Raw genomic sequence first — 26883 nt, forward strand, 5'->3', positions numbered from 1 at the left:
AGGTTGTATTGATGTTGAATGTTACATTTCCTTGTTCAAGTATTTTTTTTTATTAATTTTGAATGTTAAATATTCTATGTTAAATCCCAAATAAATTGTTGACATTTCTAAACGAAAGCCGGAGACTCCATCATTAAATGTATTCGTTTTCGCGGTTATTCAGCTTCTTCTTCTCCTCCGGAAAAACACGACCGCATTGCATTGTGGTATACGGGAGTAACATGTAGGGAACATCGTATGTACTCTATTTTAAGTCCACTATATAGTGCCCTATATAGTGGACCACTGAGAATTCGAACACCCTACAAAATGGCGTGCACCCTATTTAGTGCACTACATCCATGATAGGGAACGATTTCGAACACAGCTAATGTCAAGTTGAGTTGTTTGTTTTCGAGCTGGTTTGCTAAAGAGGCTAATGGAGATAAATAATTGACTAAATACTGAATAACGTTGACTACCCAATGAGAAACTGGAACGCTTTAGGGTTCTAGGAGCCAGGAAATTGCGTCACGTTCTCGCTAGAGCAGGTCCGCCGTACCGGCGTACCATACAAATGGATAGCACCATTCGTATAAGACCGGAAATGAAGTTGCGCTAGACCGTGATAACGATACAAACCAGGACCCTCTCCATCTAAGTAAAGCAGGCTTCCGGACAGCAGTCAGAGACCAACAGCTCGCCAGCTACCCGACGGCTGCTACTATATACAGGTGTGTATTGATTAATTCGTGGAACAGTAACAATTAACCAGAAGGGATTATGTTTTGATTTTGGACAATGTCTTATAAATTAGGTTGCTTTGTGCTGATCGTTTCTGCTCTTAAGTCCCGTTGAGGACGGAAGTAGTCACAGACGGTTAACTAGCTACCATGCTAACTGATGGGGCTGTCGAATAATAACTTACGTTACGTATTTACTGTAGTCTAGGATAGATATGGCTATAACATATTAAAAGTGTATGATCGGGACTATTTAAGTCATTAGCATCGTTACACAACAACCGGAAGAGGTAAAGTCGAGCCCTCACATCTCTTCATGGGTCTCCACATCTCAGGGGTTAGGTTGGACTGTGAGTTAGTTACACAACATAATTTCATGTGTCTCTACATCTCAGGGATTGGTCTCACTGTGAGTGAGTACCTGGATTTCAGACAACATGAAGTGGTACTTTTTACAAATGACAAAATGAATCAAAGCTCTTTTTTTTGGCATGTTCTTACTGACATCTAGAACTAATTCTGCTGGTGGTTATTAACTTGGTCTAATCCTGACTAGATTACGTGTTGTCTAGTTAACCTGGTTGATTCCTGACTAGATAACGTGTTGTCTATAATTAACCTGGATTTGTCCTGACTAGATAATGTGTTGTCCAACCTGGTTTAGCCCTGACTAGATAACCTTTTGTCTATAATTAACCTGGTTTAGTCTGAAGATAACCGTTGTCTATAATTAACCTGGTCTAGTCCTGACTAGATAACGTCTTGTCTATAGTTAACCTGTTTTAGTCCTGACTAGATAACGTGTTGTCTATAATTAACCTGGTTTAGTCTGAAGGTAGTGTGTTGTCTAATTAACCAGGTTTAGTTCTGATTAGATAACGTTTGGCTATAATTAACCTGGTCCCTCTCTCTCCGCACAACAATACAAGACCTATAACCTTCAACAGGGTCAGGCATCCTGCTTTAACTTGCTATTAATACAACCCTCGTGCCACAACACCCCATCTGTCCCTGATCCCTGAGTATTGAAATGGATGCGGTGTGTAGTTGAAGTCTGCTTCGCTGTTGTATATACGTGTAGCCTATTGTTGTTTGTAAGGGTTGAAGGATTTTCACAAAAGTGCTTATGTCAAAACTTTTGAGCAGACGCTGTCAAAGTATAGGGTTTAGGGTTAGTAATTTAGTGTTCTACCTTTTATAACCTAGAACAGTGGCGTGCACAGGGGGGGTGCAGGTCGCCCCCCCTTGTGGCCCAATTGTTGAAAAACACGTGCTAAAGTGCCCTCTCAGGAGCCAAAACGCGTATTAAAGGGGCCCTGTGACGTTAAAATTGTACCGGGGGTGAAAATTGTACCGGCCTACGTCATCTGTTGTTTACATCTTGACAACCTGCCTGGTAACAGACGACGCGATCGTCTGTTGCTGGGCAGGTTGCAAAAAACATTCGGCTCATGTTTCCAAAAGACGAAATAACATAATGCAGATAACGGATCGCTAGATAACACTTGTTTTTACTTTATATTTGTATTGTATTTAATTGTTTAATCGAATAGCAAAAGACGACGCGATCGTCTGTTGCCGGGAAACGGGAGATTGCATCAAATGACGTAGGAAGGTTGTTGAACATTCATAAATGCGATTAAACAATTAAATACAATACAAATATAAAGTTAGCAACGCCAATAAATGTTAATGGTAAAATAAGTGTTCTGTCTTGTCACGCTCAATGAAGGAGTGCAATGAACGAGCATGAAAGTTTGCGAATGTTCAAGAACCTTCCTATGTCATTTGACGCGATCGCCCGTTTCCCGGCAACAGACGATCGCGTCGTCTGTTGCTATTCGATTAAACAATTAAATACAATAAAAATATAAAGTAAAAACAAGTTTTATCTAGCGATCCGTTATCTGTATTATGTTATTTCGTCTTTTGGAAACATGAGCCGAATGTTTTTTGCAACCTGCCTGGCAACAGACGATCGCGTCGTCTGTTACCAGGCAGGTTGTCAAGATGTAAACAACAGATGACGTAGGCCGGTACAATTTTCGCTCCCGGTACAATTTTAACGTGACAGCCCCTTGGGAGCCAAAACGCGTGCTAAACTGCCCTCAAGTGTCCTTTCGGGAACCAAAACACGTGCTAAGGGGTTCCCTTGGGAACCAAACCGCGTGCTAGAGTGCCCTCAAGTGTTCCTTTGGGAGCCAAAACGCGTGCTAAACTGCCCTCAAGTGCTCTCTCGGGCACCAAAACACGTGCTAAAGGGCCCAAGTCTGTGCACGCCACTGACCTAGAACCTAATCAGCAGGTCCTCAGGGATTCTCAGTCCTAGCCAGGGCCAGCCCAAGCCTTTTGGGGGCCCTATTAGAATTAGGGCCCCCAAGCCTTTGCAAGCCTGTACTTGATGATTATTGACACAAACAGCATACCATGTTTCATTATAAATTGCATTAATACAGGAATGGATCTTTATTGGCCTGGGCAAAGACGCATAAAGACCCCCCTCCTTCAATTGGTGCAAAAGTGGGTGTAAATGGGGGAGTGGGGTGGGACTGGGGGTCCTCCCCAAGTGTGAATTTCGTAGATTTGATTTCCTGTGTTGTGGTGCATCTCTGGGGGATGGCCAGCTGAAGATGGGCAATAACTTAATTCGTTCAGATTCATAGCCTATAACCTGACTTGCACGGCCTGCACATGCTAACAGATATCACACTGGGTTTAGATTTCCCCAAACCATAAGCCTACTTTAAAAGCCTATATTTTGTATTCACAGTATTTTTGAAGTCCATAATTGATAACATAAATTCAGGGTTCCACACAGACTTTGTGGCATAAGCAGAATTTCAGGATTTAGAGGGCTTTTAGATGTATCACATCGCATATCCTGTGATATTTACCTTAGGGGCCCCATTCAGACATCAACCCATAACCCATTTTGTATTGTTAAAGGGACACTGTAATATTTTCAGTCATTTATTACCTCAAATCAACGTATTCATTCCAGTGTTTCCCGCAGGATTTTTTTCAGCAGCGGTGGTGTGGTCCCCGAACCCTCTAGGGGGGTCCGCGGGCATGCCCCCCCGGCCGAAAAATTGTTGTACCCTTTACATTGGAATGCATGAATCTGGTGCACTTTGAGAGGAGAATATGCACTTAAATCCTATTCAAACAGTCCTGTGTATTACTGTAGATGGGATTATTGGTGTTGTAACTTTGCCTTTTGTGTCTTCATTTACAGATTTTTATATTTTTGTATAGTAATATTTAAACAAAAAATGCCACAACTAATTTGCACAATTTATTTACAGATTTTTGCCTAATGCTTAAACACTAAACATGGTTATGCCCAAAGCATAACTGTTTTTTACATAAGACACTTTGTTCAAAAATACACACACACACACACACAATACTAGAGGAAAAACGGCACGGAGGTTGCGGTTTATAGATACAATAAAATGATTGGGCTCAGAGGGTTTTTAACACTACATGGTGGTCATGTAGCGACACATTTTAGCAACTTACTTTCTCTCTCTCTCTCTCTCTGTCTGTCTGTCTGTCTCTCTCTCTCTCTCTCTCTCTCTCTGTCTGTCTCTCTCTTTCCTTCTTTCTTCGATCTTCCGCTTCACTCGCTACTCCTAGAATCAATGTAACTTTGCAACCATGTAGGGTAGCCTACTGCCAACAACTGCCACACTCGCTGTGTATTTTTCTTCTTTGATGTTGGTTACGTGAAGATATGCCGCGTGCTGTGCAATTGACGTTACGCGCTGTACATTTTCTAATAGGAGCTACGTTAAAAAAAAAAAAAAAAAAAAAATTAGGAGAAGGATTTTTATTGCAGCGGCGGAGAAAATTCAGCAGCGGCGGAGAAAATTCAGCAGCGGCGGCGCGCCGCTGCTGTGTGAACGTGGGGGAAACACTGCATTCATAAATAAGTCCTCATTAGTGTAAAATTATCTCTGCCAAAAATCGCACTTATCCTCCTGAGAGAAGAATAATTAATATGTAGTTACATTGGACGGGTAAACTTCATGTAGGCTTCCATGTTCTTCAGGTCCAGGGGTTAATCTAAACCGGGAAAGAGGGGCGCTGCGCCTCCTTGTTTCAACCCAGCGCCTCCTTGTCGAAAATTTTAAATTACTTAAAATCTCCCGGAATGGAGAGCGAGCGAGCAAGACCGCGCACAGGAGACAGACGTGCTCCTAACCGCATTCGCATCTGTGTAGCGAGCGCGCAGCACAACAGAGAGGGATCTAGAAACTGTGCATGAAGCAGTGTGCACGTGAGCCTCAGGCGCCTCCTGATTGGCCTGGATCGGTAAGTCAACCAATCAGTTTACAGTGTAGGCGGGCTTTTATCTCTTCTCCCGAACCAAATGTATCAGTTCAGTGAATCTGAGAGTGTCTGAGAAGAAAGAAAATATAGCGTTTGGTGACTTAGTTTACAGTAGCCGCGTTTACATGGCACATCTGATCCGCATAGATTTCTATGCGGCATAGATCTGTTCCTAAAATGTGTTCCGAATGTACTGTATACATGGCAGTAACAAAAGTGTCCGTTATGTGCACACTTGACACATCTCTGGACCGGCGGCGACATAATGGATATCTTATCACTATCGGGGATTTTAAATTTGATTTTAATGAAAGCACAGCAGGAGAGAGCTTTTCTCTGCCTGCTCCTTCAATTAAGAAGGAGGAGGTCAGCGCAGCAACGTCAATTTCTCGTCAGATCTTTATATTTACCCTAAGCTCCGCCGCAAAAAAGTAGGAATTTGGATGCGAGTCCGCAGCCAAGACTGGTGGGAGAGAGTGGTCTTACGGGAATTAGTGACCAAATCCTTGAAGGTCCAATTGCGCATTACTGCAGCTGCCATCTCTCTAAGTTAAGAAGTATTTTAACGTTCAGCCTGCAAAAGCACTAGTAGTAGCCTACTCATTTACAGTTATCTCGGACGCGCGCGGACACGTCATTAATAAACACCCATGTCCCGTCGCTTAGCAACTGGACACGCTTACCGGACTACTTTTACGGAGTGATAACAAAGACGTGAATCAGGCAATAAATCCACTTTCCTTGACAGCGGTGAGGTTCGGTGTGCTTAAAAGTACCGACGGAGCTCAGTGGACCTGCGAACTACTGCGGCTGCTCTAAGTTAAACCCCAATCTATTCGGAATAAGTGTATACATGGCGATTTAAAACGGACTACACCACCTATTCTATTCGGCATAGAATCTATGCCGAACAGATAATTGTATTCCGAATGAGGCGTATGCGGAACAGATGTGTCCATGTAAACGCGGCTAGTGTTTTTAAAATGTCGTGCCGCGGGGTGAAGAAAAGCAAGGATTGTCCTGCAAATTTTCAAAAGCTCCGCCCCGCGGAAGGGGGGGGGGGAACTCCCCCCCCCCCCCCCCCCCCGCCGTCAACAATCGCTCCATACCCCCCCCCCCCCCCCCCCCTCAACAACAATCCTCTGCCTAGGGCCCCCACACTCCCTAGAATCGCCCCTGCCCTCGCCATTGATGTTTTCCCCCTTGTGAATTTTTTCTAGAAAAACCCCTGAGGTCTATGAACTGCCGAGAGGTACAAAAAGCACTACGTGGTACAGGAAATGCAAACGCGTTTTCACTCTGAGCCAGCGTGAATGATGACTGAAATAATTCACTATCTTGCTCGAGGAATAATTACATACATCATTAGCTTGCACTAATGATTCAATGCAGTTTGACATTTTTTTGAAATAACGAACCTCATCATCACTCGAATGACTCGATGAGGTAGTATTGGATGTCATGTAACAGCTTCTTGGCACATACTGCCCACCGTAGTTTTTGAACAAGCGAGCACTATTAGTTTGAATGCAATATACAATTGTACCACTAGATGGGAGTAATTTTTACACAGTGTCCCTTTTGAGGAGCCCTATTAAGACGTATCACATTCTGTATTTGATCTGGGGCACCATTGAGAGGGTAATCCATCCCTGTAGGGCTGGGCGATATGGGCCAAAATGAATATCTCGATTTTTTTTTACTATATCTCAATACACAATATATATCTCGATATATTTTGAATCTCCTCTAGAGCACATCATAAATGCTTGATTCAACCATGTCTGGCATAATGTTACGTCAGTAATAATTCTAGTATTCCTGAAATATAAGTCTGCATGTAGATTACATGAAACAACATATTGTTTAAACTCATTAGTGCTTTGTATTGGAACAATTTAGAACTTGCACATAAGAAAAGGAAAATCACAGCAAGTTAGATTTACCAACACAGCATTTATTCAAACCGTTAATTATTTATTAACTGTTTGCATAATAATTATTATATATACACTGCCAGACGACGGATCCAATGCTATTCTTTTTCAAAACCTCAGTTTCCATCCTTTTTTCTCTCTCGCTGTTCTCACTCACCGGTCGGAGGTACACACACCTACAGCAGCGCGCCGTCCAGACTACGTCACACACGCGCGTCCATGAGAATCTCGCGGACTCGCAACCGGCGGGGGGAGTGAGTGTGTTTGTGCCATTGCATGTCTTTACCTTTTGTGGAAGAGGGAGAGACGTCGGAGGCGCACAGAGCTTTTGGCCGTGATATTATACAATTATATTATATTATATACTATTATATATAGAGCTCCGGGAGTCTCAAACGGCAACAATCACTTTCTCCTCCATGCTGCAGTTCACCCCGGACTGCACTGCACTGAGTTTGACGGTTGAACGCTGATTGGCTGTTTACGTTACACATGTCACTCAGTGGCCACGCTGTTGAACGCTGATTGGCTGTCATCACGAGAAATTAAAATACATTTCAACTCGAGCGAATTTTTACGCGCCACAAATCCTCGTGAACGCGCTCGCCTGTGCACGGCGAAAGTGTGGCGCGACAAATCAAAACTTGTTGCCGGTTTTCTCTCGCGAAGAATTCGCCCGAAACGCATCTACATTCACTTTATATGGGATTTTGTTGCCCCGTCGCTTTCGGTGTGAACGCACAATGAGTATGCCGGCGGCGGCAAAAATAAACAGATTACGTGCCAATTTGTATTCGATGTTCGCGACGGAGGCATTTTATACATCCCCTGGAGAACATCTCGCGATACATCGCATATATTCGATATATCGCCCAGCCCTACATCCCTGTATTAATATAGTTATTTACCCAAAACCAGTGTCTTTTTAACATCAAGGGTACTGAAATCAAATCACTAATCTATTATAATCGAGTTAAAATAAATAAAATAACCTCAACACACGATTTGGTGCCCTCTGGTGGCCAAGGGGCCCCTAGCAGCTGCTTAGTTTGTTTATGCCTCAGGCCCGCCCTGGTCCTAGCAGCCTCCTGTGGAACATTCTGTTCCTATAGTTGGACTCTTGCTTGGGCTTCTGTGTAACACTTTATCTTATAAGGCTAGCCTTAGGCTTTCCTTCCCCACATGTAGCTGTATGTATAGCCTTTTTCTGGTTGGATATCCAACCCGGTACAACCTGTTCTTTAGCTCTTCTGTCACATTGTCACATTAGACCGGCTGTGAAAACAGGGAGGGGTTGCACTGAATTGTTTTGCATACTGTTGCATATTGACTTCACTGATATGTCCCTCTCTCTCTCCCTCCCTCACTCGAGACGTGCCTCAAATCTTATCTGTGTAACACACACTTTGTTTTGATGTCTTCCCAGTTCCCACGTTGGGTAGTTTCAACGGGAGAGACCCCATCTAGCTGGTTAATTTGTTGGTGCTTTTATACTCTTTAGGTCGGACTGACTTTGACCACGATGGGCATAAAAGACCGGCCTCAGTGCTACTTTGATGTGGAGCTCAACCGGGAACCTGGTAAGAGATTCTGAAGGCTTCATGGTGTTGAAGACGGTGTATGGGTGTCTCATTCATAAATAATCCCATAGAAAACGGTTTGTTGTTACTGTTTGGATTGCAGGCTACTTGTTCATTGTGAGTTTGTTATTTGTATCCCAGATTCAGTTGGTTTGTTCTTTGTTTGTGTGTATTTATGTTAAGATTGAGTCTCTTTTCACCGGTATGTAAGTGGTGTCTGGTCTTGATTGAACAGAACATTATTATTCAGGAATATAATGGCAGATTATTATTTCTGGAAAAAGATAGGTCCAGAACAATCGATATAGTTCTGGACCTATCTTTTGCCAGAAATAATAATCTTTATAGAGTAGGTCCAGAACTATATATATGTATATATATATAGTTCTGGACCTACTCTATAAAGATCCACTTCATTAGATGGTATATCTTCATGAGTGAAGGTGTGGTCTGAGTGCCCTTTGAGTGGGTTCCCATGAAGGCCACCTGTTCAACACCTTTAAATGCTATTTGGATTGTATTGATTACATTACTTTGTGTTGTATGTATTTAATTTTTTACATCTTCTTTCTTTCTTTTTTTCTGCAGTTGGGCGAATCGTTTTCCAACTGTTCTCCGACCTCTGTCCCAAGACAAGTAAAAACTTCCTCTGTCTCTGCACAGGCAAGTACTTTGTGGTCTAATTCACGTACTAAAGTGATTACCTCCACTGCTTATTTATGATGCTTTTAAATACCCCTAAATCTTAATGATGTTCATGTTTACTCAACTGGATATGAAGGAAATTAACTGAAATTAATCATTATGGATGGGAGCCTGATCCTGAGAAGGTGAGGGGGTCCCACCATGCCATGATAACACTGAAGGGCACGTGAGAGACTCCATAAAATGAGATGCTCACACATTAACTAGACAGTGGACTGTCTAGTAAATGTGTGAGCATCTCATCTTATGGGGTCTCTCACGTGCCCTCGACCAGTGTTATCATGGCATGGTGGGACCCCTGGCAGTGACCCCTTTGTGCTCTAGAAGGAGTACGCTAACCCAGACATGATGACAGAGGAATGTGTTCTATGGCCATGTGTCCTGGTAGTAAGGGATGGCCCTGTGCTCCTCTGAGGGTGGTCCCACTGACTGGGCTGCAGCCCTGTATGACATGGTCGTAAATCTGGAGCAAGCAGACAAATCAATCCTGCTTCTCGTTTTATTCACCCTCACTGGCCGCCAGCTACATAATGGCAGAAGGGGGCGGGGTCGGAGAATTGGAGAGAGATAATTGGTTGGAGCCTTGCTTTCCAAACAGGCATCCATACCAAGACTCTCTCTGTGTCTCGGCCTCCATCTCCCTCTTCCAGGCCTGGTTGGCCCTTGCTCTCTCTGAACTTACCAATGTATCCTTTATTTTGACTGGTTGGTCGGAGTGTTTCCTTTCCTAGTTGGTCAGGTATCCACAAAGTACAATATCTTTCTGTCGCTCTCACCCACCCTAGCTTTCTTCCTATTGGCTGGGTTCCCCTTGCTCTCTGAAGGATCTCCAATGTGTCCTTTTTCTTCTTGTAACAACCTGCCCCTTCTTGTCATTCGGAAACCAAATCATTGCCTCAATTGTTGGAATCAAAAAGCAGGCCCCACTATCAAACAGACCAGTTACACAGCCAACTTTCTGTGTACAGGGAGCCCTCTCTCTCTCTCTCCATCTCAGACACCATAAAGCTCTCCCGCCACCCCTCCTGTGTCCTGAGTGGAAACAGGAGTTTGATCTCATGTCTCCAGGCCATGTCTTGAAGGGGCAGGCCTTTTTTAAAACCAACCATATTTTAGCTTGGGGAACCTTAACTGTGCGTTCACATAAGAAGCGAATTGAGCTGCCAAATCACCGGAAGTCATTCACTTTCTATGGGCAAGAGCAACCAAAGCGACACAAGCGTCTAAAGGTGCGGCCACACCAGACGCGTATCTCGCGTACCTCGCGTATAAAATCGCCATTTTTTCCATAGGGAACCATTGGTTAATGCGCGTATGAGACGCGTACACGCGTTACACGAGTAAAAGCAACATTTTACGCGCGTATATTTACGCGCGTATATATACGCGCGTACATTTCAAGAGTTCAAAAAATTTAACTTTTTACGCTCATACGCATGACGATTAGCCGCTTTGCCCAATCAGCGTTGAGCTTGACCCGACGTCACTGGCAGAGAGTAGTGAGCTTGAACAGAAGCATACGGCCGACATCTTTCTTTATTCTGTGTGGAAATAGTAACATAGTTACGCCATTAAATGCTTTTATGGAAACATTTCTAGCGAGAAATGTGCATTTTACTTTTCATAATGTTCGCTCGGTGAATGTGAAGGATGTTTGGTTTGATAGTTATGACGAAGAGGGAACGCTCCGTTCACTTGCATGGACAGAGTCTCTGGTTACTAAGCAACCTCAACGTCTTGGCGGACTATATATCTGCTGATCAACACTACGAATGCTGGAAACACACCAGACACACCATGTGAAGTTATTTAACCCGATTATTGTTATTTATATCCGAGATTATTTAATCTAACCCGATCTAAACTCTATCACCCAAACACGGCGGCGTTTGGGTTTCCTACCTCGGACTCCAGCGCAGCCACGGCCGACAACTTTCTTTAATCTGGGTGGAAATAGTAACATAGTTACGCCATTAAATGCGTTTATGGAAACATTTTTAGCGAGAAATGTGCATTTTACTTTCGTAATGTTCGCTCGGTGAATGTGAAGGATGTTTGGTTTGATAGTTATGACGAAGAGGGAACGCTCCGTTCACTTGCATGGACATGGACTCATCTAGGCGAGTGACATAGGCGCGTTAGGAGCGTATGGCGCGTATGCGACCATTTTTGACACAAAATGGTCAAGCAACATTTTACGCGCGTATCTCGCGTAAAAATTACGCGAGATACGTGTCTGGTGTGGCCGCACCTTAACGGTGCGGCCACACCAAACGCGTTACTCGCGTTGGATAACGCGAGTAACGCGCCTAACCTGACGCTTGATCATTGTGTGTTGGATCAACGCGCCAACGCAGCTAGATGAGTCCATGTCCATGCAAGTGAACGGAGCGTTCCCTCTTCTACTATCAAACCAAACATCCTTCACATTCACCGAGCGAACATTATGAAAGTAAAATGCACATTTCTCGCTAAAAATGTTTCCATAAACGCATTTAATGGCGTAACTATGTTACTATTTCCACCCAGAATAAAGATTGTTGTCGGCCGTGGCTGCGCTGGAGTCCGAGGTAGGAAACCCAAACGCCGCCGTGTTTGGGTGATAGAGTTTAGATCGGGTTTGATTAAATAATCTCTGATATAAATAACAATAATTGGGTTGAATAACTTCACATGGTGTGTCTGGTGTGTTTCCAGCATTCGTAGTGTTGATCAGCAGAGAAATAGTCCGCCAAGACGTTGAGGTTGCTTAGCATCCAGAGACTCTGTCCATGCAAGTGAACGGAGCGTTCCCTCTCCGTCATAACTATCAAACCAAACATCCTTCACATTCACCGAGCGAACATTATGAAAGTAAAATGCAAATTTCTCGCTAAAAATGTTTCCATAAACGCATTTAATGGCGTAACTATGTTACTATTTCCACCCAGAATAAAGATAGTTGTCGGCCGTGGCTGCGCTGGAGTCCGAGGTATGAAACCCAAACGCCGCCGTGTTTGGGTGATATAGTTTAGATCGGGTTAGATTAAATAATCTCTGATATAAATAACAATAATCGGGTTAAATAACTTCACATGGTGTGTCTGGTGTGTTTCCAGCATTCGTAGTGTTGATCAGCAGAGATATAGTCCGCCAAGACGTTGAGGTTGCTTAGCAACCAGAGACTCTGTCCATGCAAGTGAACGGAGCGTTCCCTCTTCGTCATAACTATCAAACCAAACATCCTTCACATTCACCGAGCGAACATTATGAAAGTAAAATGCCCATTTCTCGCTAAAAATGTTTCCATAAACGCATTTAATAGCGTAACTATGTTACTATTTCCAACCAGAATAAAGAAAGATGTCGGCCGTATGCTTCTGTCCAAGCTCACTACTCTCTGCCAGTGACGTCGGGTCAAGCTCCACGCTGATTGGCTATCGCGGCTAAGCGCCACGCGTTGGAGCGTTGAAAGTTCACATTTCTGAACTCCGGGCGTTGGGCGCGTTACTGCGTTTACGTGCGTAATTACGTGCGTCTGACGCGCCTAACGCCCCTAACGCGACGCTTCAACGCATGTAACGCGTCTACGCGCCTATACCAATGGTTCCCTATGCAAAAATGCCAAGTTTGGACGCCCCTAACGCGAGTAACGCGGTTGGTGTGGCCGTACCGTAAAGCGCGCTTCAACGCATGTAACGCGTCTACGCGCCTATACCAATGGTTCCCTATGCAAAAATGCCGAGTTTGGACGCCCCTAACGCGAGTAACGCGGTTGGTGTGGCCGTACCGTAACGCTACCAGTGGCAAAAGGTTAGCGACCAGAGCGACCAAAATTGTTGAAGACGGCTGAACTTTATGCAAATAACTATGACTCGTTTCAGCGCCAAAATACTGACAGCCAATCGGAATGTAGACGCTCTTCGCTTGCGTGGATCCCAGGGAACACCGAACACCGGCACTTTGGTTCCTACCTCCTTTGTTGGTTCCTACTGACTGTACAAAATGTTGACTGCAAAATTAATCGCGGCTGTAACTGGGCACCTGGTGTTGTAGGATCCGAGCCTTTTTTATTTCAGAGATCGCATCAAAAAGGCTCTGGCCTGGGCGGAGGTGTCACGCTTGGTTGGTAGGTCTGGTGTGTGAGTTAATGAAACGTTTGAGATTATTGTAAAATAGGCGCGATGGATGCCTGCTAACCGAGATCCTAGCATAATAATCTTCCTTGCTCTGAATGGGACGATATCGTTTTCAAATATCGAAAACACATGTGTTGTGCAAAGGAATAATACTGTGGCGAGCAGCACGGGAAGGACGAGACGGGAGCCCAGTTTCAACCAATTATGCAGTTCCGTACCCCATAAACCGCACGACTATGGACTGCTTTTATTAACGACCAACGAACATAACAGAAACACGGGATCACACAACAATGGAACTACACACCATTAACCCCACTTAACCTAGTAACAAACAAGTGACTTCAAAAAACCCTTTCATCAACTGAAAACACTTAACTCCCAGGATCCCCTACGCGACCACGGAGGGGTCGCCACAATATGTTGTGCAAAGGAATAATGCATGCATAATAATGCAATAATAATACAAATGAATAATGCACAGAACAAACGTGTCACTTCAATGCAGTTTAATAGAGGATAGAAAGCTGACACATGACCATTTAGCAGACGCTTTTATCTAAAGCGACTTACAAGAAGTACATTTGTCATACGAAGTGAAACAATATATCGCTCTCAGTGACAGTGATAATGACAGCTGTGTTTTCTGTTGTGTATTTATAGAAAATATTTGCGATCTAGAGCATTCATATTTGAGCGGGAATAATTTTCATTTGCTCTCCATGCCACCAATCTAACCAACCAATCGCGTGTAGTCATGCTTTAAACAAACCACCTTTTTGAAATCGTCACATACACAAACTAATCAACAAGACGAGGGATAAATGACAAGGGATATATCTCTTGTCTTTTATCCCTCTATTCCCCACTATTCACGGAGCCTGAGGTGAATCATTTTTAATTAGATAGTCTAGAGATAAATAGATAAATATGTTCCACTATTTGCCTTGCGGAGCCAGCCAGTCCTGTGCACGTACGCAAATTAGCCAATGTGCTCCAATGTCAATTTGTTTGACGAATGAGTGCAGATCATGACTTGCAGATCATCAACAACTTTTTTTTGTTCTCGGTTGTAATTACATTTTAGGAGTTTTTATATAAATGTATATATTGGAGGGGAATCACTGTCCTACTTGCTGTCGAAGCACTTTATCCAACAAGCAAAACCGTCTCTGCAATATGGCCAAAGTATATGGGAGTTCACTCTTTGATATGGCTGTCTGTACTAAAAGCATACGGCTCCTTTTTAAATGCGCCTGCAAAATTGAATTGTACGTCATGAGCGACTTGAGCGACAAAAGCGAACAGAAATATTCGCAGCGGTACTTTATGAGTGACCAAAGCGTCTTTGCAGCTTTTGATGTGAACGTACAGTAACAAGGAAATGGCTTTAAAAGGTAATCGAGTTTGTTAGCACTCTCCCCGCCCCCACAACCATTCATCAAAATGTGCTGGATTTGCCTCATGTGGGGGGGTTAAACAGGGTAGGCAGTGCTCATCAACACTCTTTAATTGGTGCACCCGACCGCTCCAGGTTTCATGTAAATGAAACAAATTGTACAAAGGCACCTTTTTAAATAGGCTCAGACCAGTTGTTCTTTCTGTATAAAACACAATTAACGCTATGTCATGTTTCCTTTGTTTGCAGGAGAAAAAGGAACTGGCAAAACCACAGGGAAAGAGTTGTGCTACAAAGGCTCCACGTTCCACAGGGTGGTGAAGAACTTCATGGTCCAGGGAGGAGACTTCACTGAAGGTGAACCCAGACGTTTGTCATTGCACCACAAAGTAGGTGAAAGAGGCTCCGTAACGAATCCTCATCATACAAGTTTTTCTGTTTCTTTCTATAGGCAATGGAAGAGGGGGGGAGTCGATATACGGGGGCTACTTTGAAGGTGAGCAGGAAGTGGTTTATTGTGTCTCAAGGCTCATTAGGTTGCCAAGTCCTCGATAGTGGCTCTGTTTGAATGTGCATATTAGAGGTAGACCCGGTCTCCTTGGAGTTGATGTGTTTGTATGTATTCTTTTCACCCAACCCTCTGAACTCTGACCTCTGCAGTCGGGTTTGGACTTTGTGTAGGGAAAGTAGTGAGCTCTTTTCAAATCAGCATGGAGGCTAGGCATTCTCTCTTCATTGAAAGCTACGATCTTTCCTGCCTAAAATTTTCAACATATTCTTTTATTTATAGAGTGGTCTTTTGCAAAATGAGAAGGTAAGACACCACGCTCAGTAACACCACCCACAAATGTCCCGCCCAAGTTCACCAGCTCCTTCTAAACCTTGATGTATCAGTCCAAATGTACACTGTATTATGCAAAACCATGCTACTGCTGGACGTTGTAATGTTCATACACACACACACACACACACACACACACACACACACACACACACACACACACACACACACACACACACACACACACACACACACACACACACAGACACACAGGGTCTTTTAGAACCTTGGCAATTTATTTAACGATCCATTACAATTCATAAAGCCTCTAAAACAATCAGCTTTTTTAGTCATAAAATGTCCACAATCTACTTACCCTCACTACTTCCTTATTACACTGGAATACCTAATTTTAGGCCTTTTCTTACATCAGGTATGTTGGATAAATAATACCTTCTTAGGACAATTTCAAAGGTTGTTATTATTAGCTTCACAAAGTACCTACTCTTAACAGGCCACCGAGAGAGGTAAGCTCCTTTTAACCACCATGTCGGATGAGATCTTCCACTCCACATTACTTATTCTACATCAGCCTTTAGTGGTAGTCCTCCAGGAACTAGTCTGGGCCCGTTTGTGAGACCTTCTTCCCTCTGTTTCCCCTCCTTCCCTTCCCTCAGACGAGAACCTCCTTCTCAAACACGACAAGGCCTTCTTGCTGTCCATGGCCAACCGCGGCAAGGACACCAACGGTTCCCAGTTCTTCATGTGAGTACCAGCCCAGTACTCAGTTGGTGTGCGTAGCGTTCCTTCTCCTGTCGGACCTCATCTAGATCTCCGACTGCACACTTTGTGCTCATCTTTTTATTGGACTATCACGCATGGCAGTTGAGAGATAGGAGTTTTGGGGTTTTGTTGACTTGATTCTCGTAGTTTTGATTTGTCAGGTCAAATGTGTCATTTCAAGTCAAGTCCCAATAAGCATAACCCTGCCTCCGACCCTCTATTAGTTAGAATTCACAGAATACAGAGAAACATCGACTCTCACCTACAAATGTGTTACATTTTCTCTCCACACGTTTTCTGTAACATTTGCAGAAACTCTAACATCCTGCCCTTCCAAGGTAATGTGTCTCTCCAAGGCTGTGGTCTCTCTCTGTATTCCTCTCTTTGTCTCTCTTTCTCTTTTTCTGTCTCACTTACTTGATTTATTCACTACTCTGTAGGGTTGCAAAATTCCGGGAATTTTCAAAGTTGGAAACTTTTCATGGGAATTAACGGGAATTTATGGGAATATACGGAATTTACAAAATTGAAGGTTGGCTCTTAACAGGGGACTTAAATATAGTTGGGGAAAATATTAGTGCTGTCAAGCGATTAAGATATTTTATCACGATTAATCGCATTAATGTCATAGTTAATGTCATAGTTAATGTCATAATTAATCGCAAATCTTTTTTCTATGCTAAATATCCCTTGATTTCTTTTTCTCATTAATTGTTCTAATTTTAATGCCCTTATCAACATGGAGAAGTGCATCGGCTTGCCTTGTGCAAATGTTTTTTCTATTGATAACAACATTGGCATATACTGATCAAAACAGGACGATACAAAAAAATGCCTATAGTGCAATTATACGATGAACATACAAACATACTGCCTTGAACATAGCAGTCAGGCTACTGCTTCTTTGTTTTGAGCCAAAAAAAAAAAAGGGTTAGGGTTTTTATTATAAATTGCGTTAATCGCGCGATAAAAAATTAACGCCGTTAAAATTGGTTTGCGTTAACGCCGTTAATAACGCGTTTAACTGACAGCACTAGAAAATATATTTTAGCATTATCTTGACTAACACAACCAGATTTCATGCAAGTAAACTTGAATATCTATGCTATTCCTCAATCACGCTAGCACACTGCTTACTGCAGGGCTATTTAGACCACGCCCCCTACATGCACTTTGCATTCCTCCATCACATGTGCACTGATGACTTCTAGAAACCTGGACCACACTTTTGAGCCCAGAGCATATTTAACTCAAAGTTCATGTTTTTGTTCTTCAATGAAAGATTAAAATAATGAAGACTTGTTAGTTACTTAGAAATAAATCTGCTCAAATTCTTTTTTTCCGGTTTTTGTAGTCTTTAAATGTTTTTTTTTGCTTGCTGTGTCTACTTATAACAATATAACTAATTTATTTATGCTTGGATATGATACAGTTAGATTAAATTACCCCAATTCCCATTAATTCCGATTTTAAATATTTCTAAAATTCCCAACTTTAACTTCCCATGGTCATTTGCCGGAAAGTTTCCGGAAATTTACCGGACATTTTCCACCCCTTTGCAACCCTACTGCTCTGTATTGAGAAAAGTTGTGTTGTGTGCAATTACCTTTTGTAACAACAGCAAGAAACAAACCAATCATTCAATGTGATTGAGAGCATTTCTATGCGTGTCACCCAGCGTCCAGTCGAGATCAGTAGTTATTCACCATACTGGGAGTTAAGGGAGCTCATAGGAAGCATATTTTTCTTACATCCATGTTGATTAAGTCATATATTGTGTGGTTATTCCCAAGGGGAACTTGATGTATACTAATTGGGGCCCTGTCCCTGTCCCCCCACCCCCTTGTTTCATGACCTTCCCCTTGTTGGCTTCTGGATGCTCTTCACACAGTACTACCAAGATGGCGCCTCACCTCGATGGGTAAGCCAAACCGACAAACTTTTTGATAGGTGATTATTGAACACACTGAATCACCAGGAAATATTGTGTCATGCATTCAAGTCCTCTTGTCTAGCCTCAAGTGCTCATGCTTATTAAGTCCCAACACCATATCCCCCCCTCGTCCTCCATATACCAGGCTGGTACTATTTTACCCTACTATGTAGTCCTTTAACTTGGTGAGTTACCGTATGGATACAGCTGATGAATGAGCCGGTAGGTCTTGGAGAAACTCTTCAAGAAGGCCTGCAGTAGTGGACGTTAGGGTTGAACCCAGAGCCCTTCCTGCTAGAAATCAATCACAAACCACTGCCCAGTCCCCACCTGCTGGTGCTGGTAGACAGATGGATCAGGATCCAACCCTCCTTTCCTCTCCCAGGGTGCACGTGGTGTTTGGGCTGGTCATCTCCGGCTTCGAGGTGATCAAGAAGGTGGAGGGTCTGAAGACGGACTCGGCCAGCCGGCCCTACGCTGACGTCAGAGTGGTGGACTGTGGGCAGCTCTTCACCAAGTCCGCCAACGACGGTGAGCGCTCGCAACGCTGTCTACACTGCCTAATGGTCAAACGCTACTACGACACAGGAATCATTGCCCTCGTTGGCTGATTTTGCTTTGATAGTCTTTTCAAATTGGCTTTGTGTAATTAGATTGTTACTGCGTTAAGTTCACCTCCTAGTTAGCCGCTAATGTTTATGCAGAACATTACAAGGCGTTAATTATATTTAATCATTAACCATAAACAGCATCGGCCGTAGTGTAAAATATGGTGCAATACTATTGGGCATGAAATGTTTTTGTAAATAGATCAATCAAATTGGGTTCCATTGGTATTGTTTTATAATAATATATCCAGTACTATCCTTTAGAAAACAGAACGAAAGCCTGCAACAATGTAATGATTGTGTTTTTGAATTAATGTATAGTACCCAGTGGGCCAAAGAACTCTGGTGCCTATCAATGTAACTGGGTCATGTAGTGTAGTATTCCAGGTCTTTCCACCATTTAACACCACCTTTATTTCTTCAGTGCTCGAGGGCAAGAGAAAGCGGGCCTCTCAGTGTGCAGACCTGTCCCAGAGCCGCCAGGGGTCTTCCTCTGGCTCGGACCCCCACGGGGAGGCTGGCACGCGCACGCGCTGCAAGCGCAGGAGGCGCAACGCAAGCAATCGCTCGGAGAACACAACCATAAACAGTGACCCAATCCTCTCCGATCAAGGGTAACCTCACTGTTAGTTCATGACCTTACGTAGCCCATATACTATGACCACGCCCTCTCCGATCCGGGGAAACCTGGGTGTTTGTTCATGACCTTATGTATCCATCCGGAGGGAAACCTCCTACCAGCCTCCATTTATCGTATTTATGATACAATTGTCCATTGTGTTGAAGCTGTATGTGCTATATGTAAGAGTCCAGAGCTCATATTTAAGAAACAGCACCGTCATGAGTAAGTGAAATGCGTAGTGACGATCTCTGTCTGAGGGGATGCAAAATGTATATTTTAGTCGGCTCCCGCCATCGCTTCAGGGTTGGTTTGGGGAATCCGTCTTTCTGGCCAATCAGAGGTTTGTGTGAAATGCATCAAGGGAGGGGGGGAGCAGGGAAGGAGGGGACATGGTTTTTGTTGTTAGGTTAAAAAACATACTCTCTCCTGCTTTTTTCTGCTCTCAACTCTCAGATTTTACCTAAAGAACCTTTTTTAATGCACCCTTCTTTTCTCCAAAGCAAAATACAGTAGAGTTGGGAAGGAAACATGGAATTAATGAGCAGGTAGGGGCTTGGCATCTGGCTCATGGATGCCTGCAAACTCCCTAGCCCCTAGACCAGTCATACTCAAGTAGCGGCCCGCGGGCCTTTTGTGGCCCGCGGGGTGTCTATTAATGGCCCTCGAACTGTTTTGAAAAGTTTTTTTAATTATTAAAAAAAAAAAAAAAAGAAACGTGCTGGGCGCTCTTATTTTGAAACCGCGCGCCGCGATCTCAATACGAGGCTGGGGGTTGCAACGATAAACAGATAGCACTCCAGCCCACAGACCGCTCCAGCCCTCCCAAACTCGAGGCAGACAGTCCATCTCAGCAGCAGTCAAGGCCGATTTAGGGTTTTTAGACGCAGAGACGTAAGCACGTAATTTACACAAGGGACTTGTTTTAGACAAGTTTTGATTTACGGTTCCTTTAAGGTTCCTTAAGGATTGCGCGTGTTGCAAGGGGATTCTCCGCCAGAACAGTAGGGGGAGCAACGAACGAATCTGTGGGCGTGGAAGTGGAAATCGCTGGCTTGTTTATATTTATAATTATCATAATTCGTTCTTGTGTTTTCTTCTTCTCCTTCTTCAAAATTCTTCATTCGCTTTTGTCACAGCCTTTTAAAAATGGCGCTATTATGCTGTAAAACCGCAAAAAAAAAAAAATATCGGCCTCAGTCACACGTATACCAACCGGCCCCTTGAGTCACTAAAAAAAAATGTTGTGGCCCCTCATCATTTCTACTTGAGTACCCCTGCCCTAGACTATCCTCTTCATTCATGAGCAGTCCATAGTGAAGCACACCCATGGTCTTCTAGTTAGAGGATGAGTTGTTCACAGCCTTGTCGTTGGTATTCACACAGTCCCGTGGAGGGGGACCTGGAGGAGGGAGGGTACGATGAAGACGAGGAGGGATGGAAGGAGCATGTTGGGAAGAGGAGCAAAGCTGTGGTGAGGCCGGAGGAGATTCCACCCGTCCCAGAGAACCGCTTCCTGCTGAGGCGGGGCATGGCGTTGCAGGAGGGGATGCCAGATCTGAGGTCAGTCGGTTCTATAGACATGGAGGAACCAAGTCCACTTTTCCATATATGGATTGGAAATTGCCATTATCATTTTAAGTAGAGTGTAACGTGCTCAAGTCTTTCTGTAGAACGGAGCATGACGAGTCGTCTGTGCCATCTGACCTGAAGCCCACGGTCACCAAGTCTGGGCGCAAGATCAAGGGAAGAGGGACAATGGTAGGATCCCTGTCCAGAGTGGATGCTTCTCTGGTTTCACAAGCAGATATGTCAGAGAGTACTCGTGTAGAAGGGTTGTATTCATTGAGAAAAAAATTATTTATTCCTTGGCAATCGATGTAAGATCATATCAATATGTGCAATTAATTGACATTCATTTGTGCAACTCTATTCTTGGACTCTATATTGTGGAAAGCGTCTGTTCTTTTTAAATGGTAATAGTTTATTCTTTCTTCAGAGATACCACACTCCCACTCAGTCCAAGTCTCGCTCGGCCTCGGCAGAGGAGCCAGGCAGCAGCGAGACCCCGCCCCACTGGAAGGAAGAGATGAAGAGGAGCCAGGTGTACCACCCCCCCAGCGCCGAGAGGTGGAGCCGAGGGGACCGGTAGGACCACATCACAGCCTTTACCTAACGTCTTCTGGAGTTCAAAAACCTAAAGAATGAATCAACTTGACATTTGTTCAGAGTAGCTAAAGAAGTAAAGAGAGTAGGTCAGTGCAAGTGCATAGTTGGAACATAACTTATTTAGTTGTGATGTAATGTATATGACTCATTCAACAATATGAGGTGAATGCCCGTCCTACTCTGAGAAACTCTTTAATTCCTCTTTAACTGAACAGGCTGAATGACCATTCTTCAACCAGATGGGGCGACAGGAGTGACTCTGCATGGTCCCGTTCCCAGGACGGCTCACCTGGCCAGGAGTCCAATCGGTCCAGCCTACACCTCCCAGCCAAAAAGGAGAAGAAAAAGTCAAGGCGCAAGAAAAAAAGCAAGAAACGAAGGCATGCCAAAAAGAAGTTCTCCAAGAGCAAGCCTCCGGAGCCGCTCACCTCGGGGAGTGAGCGGTCTCTATCCTCAGCCAGACAGTCCCAGCTAAGGGGACCTCTCTCAGCTCCCTGCCCTGGACGCACACTGTCCAGTAAGAGGTCATCGCCTCCTTCCTCCAGAAAGTTGCGCTCCTACTCCCGGTCCAACACATCCAGCCATTCCAGATCTCAGAAAGGGTCACGGTCCTACTCAAGATCAAGAAGTTTATCGAGATCTAGAAGCCGTTCTAGGTCGCTTTCCAGATCAAGATCTCAGTCCTATTCCCACTCTCGTTCTAGATCCAGGACGAGAGTGCGATCTAGCTACAGATCCAGGTCTGTGTCATGCTCCAGGAGGAGGACTTCCTCTAAATCTCCCAGAAAAAGTAACGAGAGCAAGTTGAGGACACGGAAATTGACTCAAGTGCAAGCAAAGATTCCAGAGCCCAAAGTCCCACCTGTGGCGGGTGTTCCTACAGTTCCAGTTCCCGAAACTGTCCCGGTAATCCCACTCAGTGACAGTCCTCCACCCTCTCGCTGGAAGCCAGGTCAAAAGCCCTGGAAGCCGTCCTATGTCAATATTCAGGAAATAAAAGCAAATCCAGGCTCCACTCCCCCGTTCCCCTCTGGTCAGGAGCCTGTTGTTGGGATGGTTCTGGTCCAAACAGTAGCTACCCCAAAGATTACCCAAGGGGACTCGCAGAGTGGGTACAGTCCCAAGGCCCGCCGACCCCCAACACGGCGCTCCCCCAGCGGTTCCTCAAGTGGCTCCTCCAGGGGTCGGTCGTACAGCCGCTCATTCAGTCGCTCCCGGAGTGGGGGTAGATCTAGGTCGGGGTCTAGGTCTCCCCATAAACACCGCAGCAGATATGCAGTGTGTAGCGGATCAGACTCCAACCACGACTCACACAAGAGGGGTAAAGACAGGAAGAAGTCTATGGAAAAAGAGTGGAAGAAATATTACAGTTCTCTAAAGAGAATCAAGAATTTAGATAAGTACATTTCCCTTTCTTGTAATCAAAGTCCCAATTCAGGTGCCATAACGGGTGGTGAGAACAGCCCGAATGTCAATGGTGCGAAAAGTGAAAGAGTATCATCTATAAAGGGGGAGGAGAACCATTCTGAAGGTCACCAGGTAAAGCGTACCAATTCAATGTCCAACCTGAACAGCAGGTCTGAATGGGACAGCGATGGAGACAAAGAGGGCCAAGCAAACAGTACTGGTGCAACTCAGAAGCCCAACCCAGGAGCCAGTGAAGCCCTTCAGAGAAAGCTGTCTGTCCTGGCTGGGTGGGATTCAGACAGCGATTCTGAACACCTACTAGCCAAGACCTCAGCCTCTGAGAAGGAGGAAGGGGAGGCCAGCTCGGAGTCGGAGCGAGAGGCTGGCTCCAAGCCTGGATCCAAGGCTCTTCCCAGGAGCGCAAAGAAGGTCACCCACTTGGAGAAACGCAAGAGCAAGAAGTCCAAACGCAAACATAAACGCAAAAGGAGAGGAGAGACCAAATCTGGCTCCGGACACCCCAAGGACAAGGCAAAGAGATCCAAAAGGAAACGCCACAAGTTGAAGGAGACCTTTCACTGGCAGCCACCTTTAGAGTTCGGAGAAGAGGATGATGAGGTCGAAAACCAGAAAGAGAAACGGGCAGAGAAGCATAATATATCTGGAGTTGAAAGCACTAAAACACCTGACCATGTGCGTAACAAGGAACACAATATCCCTGCTTCTGGTAACAATGGTTCGACGAAAACTCCATCCAACCGGAGAGAAGAACAGGTGCATCTCAGACCAAGAGGCTCTGTCCATGAGAATCACCCCAAAGAGAAACTGCTTGATCATCCATCCTCCAACAGTATCGCCCAGGCTCAGACTTCATCAGCGGATGATATGGACATCTGTACTCCGGAGCATGATACTGAGTCCATAGTAGAGCCTGTGTTAAACACAACTCCTGATTCAACCCTGACAACTATTATCAACTCAGTGAGTAAGACCACCCAGGACGACACGCTTCATAACCAAGTTCCACCCCCGGCAATCTTTGACATCAGTTCCCACTGCGCAGCAGTGGGAACTATTCTGGACCTGAAATGGAAGCCCTTGAAAGGAACGACGCCGTCAGCGTTAGCAAGTCTTCTGGCGGTCTCCTCTAAGAGCAACCGCCCGGCGGAGCACCTGACGCCCCGGTCCCAGGGGGTCAAGATGGAGATCAAAAGCAAGAGCCGGGTTCGACCAGGCTCCCTCTTCGACGAGGTGCGGAAGACGGCCCGGCTCAACCAGAGGCCCCGGAACCAGGACGGCTCCAGTGAAGAGGACTCCCAGGCTGGGTCCAGGGAGGAGTCCCACACACCCAGGAAGTCCGGTTCCATGTCCAGCCACCGGTCTCACTCCAGAAGCCGCTCCCTTTCCTACAGCAGGTCTAGAAGTAGATCTCGCCGCTCCAGCTACAGCTCCAGGTATGTGATGGCTCATCCTGGAATCCAAAGTGGACCATACGGGCCTGGGGGAGGGATTAGGGTTTTTCATGTCGGAGCTCATTTAATTTTTCATTGAATCAAAATATCCTCCTGATCGAGGTCTGTAGTATGTTTTGTTGAGAAGAAGGGTACTTTGTTGATACGTTTAAACTTTCATCTTGAACCTGGGCCTTTGTTACCTCCAGGGATTTCAGGTGACCCCCTGTTTTGATTGACTTGTCTTCACAGCAGTCGCAGTAGGAGTCGGAGGAGAGGCGGCCGGAGGCGCTCACGCAGCCGCAGCAGCACGTACCGGAGCTACCGCAGTCACAGGTATCCTGGCCAGGGACGAGCAGTGCTGCTCAGGTCCTCACCGCTGCCCTGCAGAGTCTGGGCCTGCCCCTCCTCACATGATAACGGATGTTTTATTCACTTGAGTAGCGTCTAACAGCGGTCGTGTTCCCCGCAGACGGACCTACAGCAGGAGCCACTCCAGGAGTCGGTCCTACACCAGGAGGTCCAGGTGAACTATTGAACTCCTTCAGGGCTTGACGCAGAGGAACAACTCATTCTATTCTGATGAGCAATAGAAGAATACAATGGGTGGTGGTAGCCCCACCACAACATGGACAGCTCCATCTCTCCATCTAGTTAACGCTGTGTCACAGACAATAGGGGTTCTGATTATAATAGTAATTATACTTTGAACAGCAGGGAAACTAATAAGCTACTCATTAATGCATCAATGATCATTGAATAGTCCTGGCTAGTGCATATAGACACATTTATTACATTAGAACATTGAAGTAAGATAAAAACTAGGGGCATGGGGAGGATTATCCAATCAACGTACTGCATTCATATTATCCCACCCAAACTAACGGTGGCCGTGGTGTCGCAGGTCGGACTCTGATGACAGTGCCTCCTCCAGGAGCGCCAGCAGGAGGTGCAGGCGCCGCCGGAGGAGCCACAGTGACCGCAGTTCGGAGCGGCGCTCGTGGTAAGACCCCTCGAACCGTCACCAGGGGACGGCCCACGGAGACCCCAGCCTGGGACTAGGGGGAGGGGCAGGATGTTAATGCATGGAACTCAATCACACTCGTCAACGCAATTTAGAATCAGGGCCTGCTGAAGGGTCACTCGGCCCTGGGGGAGCTAGACTTCAATTGGTCAGTCCATCTGTCTGTGTGCTCCTTCATTGTGGTGAGGTGTGAGTGTAATCCCGTGCTGTGCCTCCAGGTCCTCTCCCTGGTCTAGCCGTAGCTCCTCCAGACACAGGACCCTCAGCAGCGGCAGCCGGTACAGCTGAGGCCCAGAACCAGACACCCTCCTCTCTGGATGTCTGGAGACCACGTGGACCAGCTCTACCAATCGTCAGGGAATGTTCTACGATCCGTTTCTTCCAGAATATTATTTTCGGACTGTCTTTGTTTTTACTACCTTCCCCACAAGTTAAAGGAACGTCCCTCCCTGTAAATGTTTGTAATATTTTTGATTGTAATTTCTTTATTAATTGTTAATAACCAAATCGTCAGGACTCTATCTATATATATATATATATATATATATATATATGTGTATATATATATATGTGTATATATATATGTGTGTATATATATATGTGTATATATATATATGTGTATATATATATATGTGTATATATATATATATGTGTATATATATATATATGTGTATATATATATGTGTATATATGTATATATATATATATATATATATATATATATATATATATATATATATATGTATATGTATATGTATATATATGTATATATATATATATATATATGTATATGTATATGTATATGTATATATATATATATATATATATATATATATATATATATATATATATATATATATATATATGTATATATATATATATATGTATATATATATATATGTATATATGTATATATATGTATATGTATATATGTATATATATATATGTATATATGTATATATGTATATATATATATGTATATATGTATATATATGTATATGTATATATGTATATATATATATGTATATGTACTTTTTTTTTTTTTACCTCTACCACAACATGGTGAACAGGGTTGAAGAGAAGCGCCATACCCTTCCCAGGGTCTATTGCTTTCTCTAAATATTTTTTTACTGATTTCAAAGCATTTTTTTTCCTTCCAAACCTAACTGCAAACCTACGATCAGTTTGTAGGAGCTTTTATTGTTTGTCTTGGTTAAGAATGTAGCCTGCTGTGTTAAATAGAATGACTCTAATTTGAAATAGATTTGTAACATGGAGACCAAATAAATAGTCCCAACCTGAAATGCTTTTC

The 26883-nt window shown here is 44.3% G+C and overlaps 1 protein-coding gene across 5 annotated transcripts; it reads left to right on the plus strand.

The window, feature by feature from the left end:
* The first annotated feature begins 379 nt into the window (after window positions 1-379).
* On the plus strand, window positions 380-26116 carry nktr (natural killer cell triggering receptor). 5 transcript variants are annotated; one of them, XM_030348962.1, is made up of 17 exons: window positions 380-713; window positions 8496-8574; window positions 9163-9237; window positions 15046-15153; window positions 15248-15292; window positions 16255-16342; window positions 18252-18281; window positions 18679-18824; window positions 19326-19515; window positions 20907-21083; window positions 21194-21281; window positions 21520-21668; window positions 21905-24550; window positions 24803-24883; window positions 25020-25073; window positions 25452-25550; window positions 25790-26116. In XM_030348962.1, exons 2-17 carry the CDS (start codon window positions 8517-8519, stop codon window positions 25857-25859), a joined length of 4104 nt encoding a protein of 1367 aa, XP_030204822.1. In that variant the 5' UTR covers window positions 380-713; window positions 8496-8516; the 3' UTR covers window positions 25860-26116. The 5 variants fall into 5 exon arrangements, with proteins under 5 accessions (XP_030204822.1, XP_030204820.1, XP_030204823.1 ...); XM_030348960.1 differs by having other exon boundaries at window positions 383-713; window positions 24800-24883; window positions 25790-26115; XM_030348963.1 differs by lacking the exons at window positions 380-713; window positions 8496-8574; window positions 9163-9237 and adding an exon at window positions 15587-15610 and having other exon boundaries at window positions 15085-15153; window positions 24800-24883; window positions 25790-26115.
* Window positions 26117-26883: the final 767 nt, after the last annotated feature.

Source organism: Gadus morhua, chromosome 23 (assembly GCF_902167405.1).
Source record: "Gadus morhua chromosome 23, gadMor3.0, whole genome shotgun sequence".
Taxonomy (NCBI): domain Eukaryota; kingdom Metazoa; phylum Chordata; class Actinopteri; order Gadiformes; family Gadidae; genus Gadus; species Gadus morhua.

Bases quoted from the DNA above. Each gene is read 5' to 3' on its own strand.
- nktr (XM_030348960.1), top strand. From the start codon at position 8,517: ATGGGCATAAAAGACCGGCCTCAGTGCTACTTTGATGTGGAGCTCAAC. The intron at 18,825-19,325 runs GTGAGCGCTCGC...TTATTTCTTCAG, and splicing joins CACCAAGTCCGCCAACGACG to TGCTCGAGGGCAAGAGAAAG. The intron at 21,669-21,904 runs GTAGGACCACAT...TTAACTGAACAG, and splicing joins AGGTGGAGCCGAGGGGACCG to GCTGAATGACCATTCTTCAA.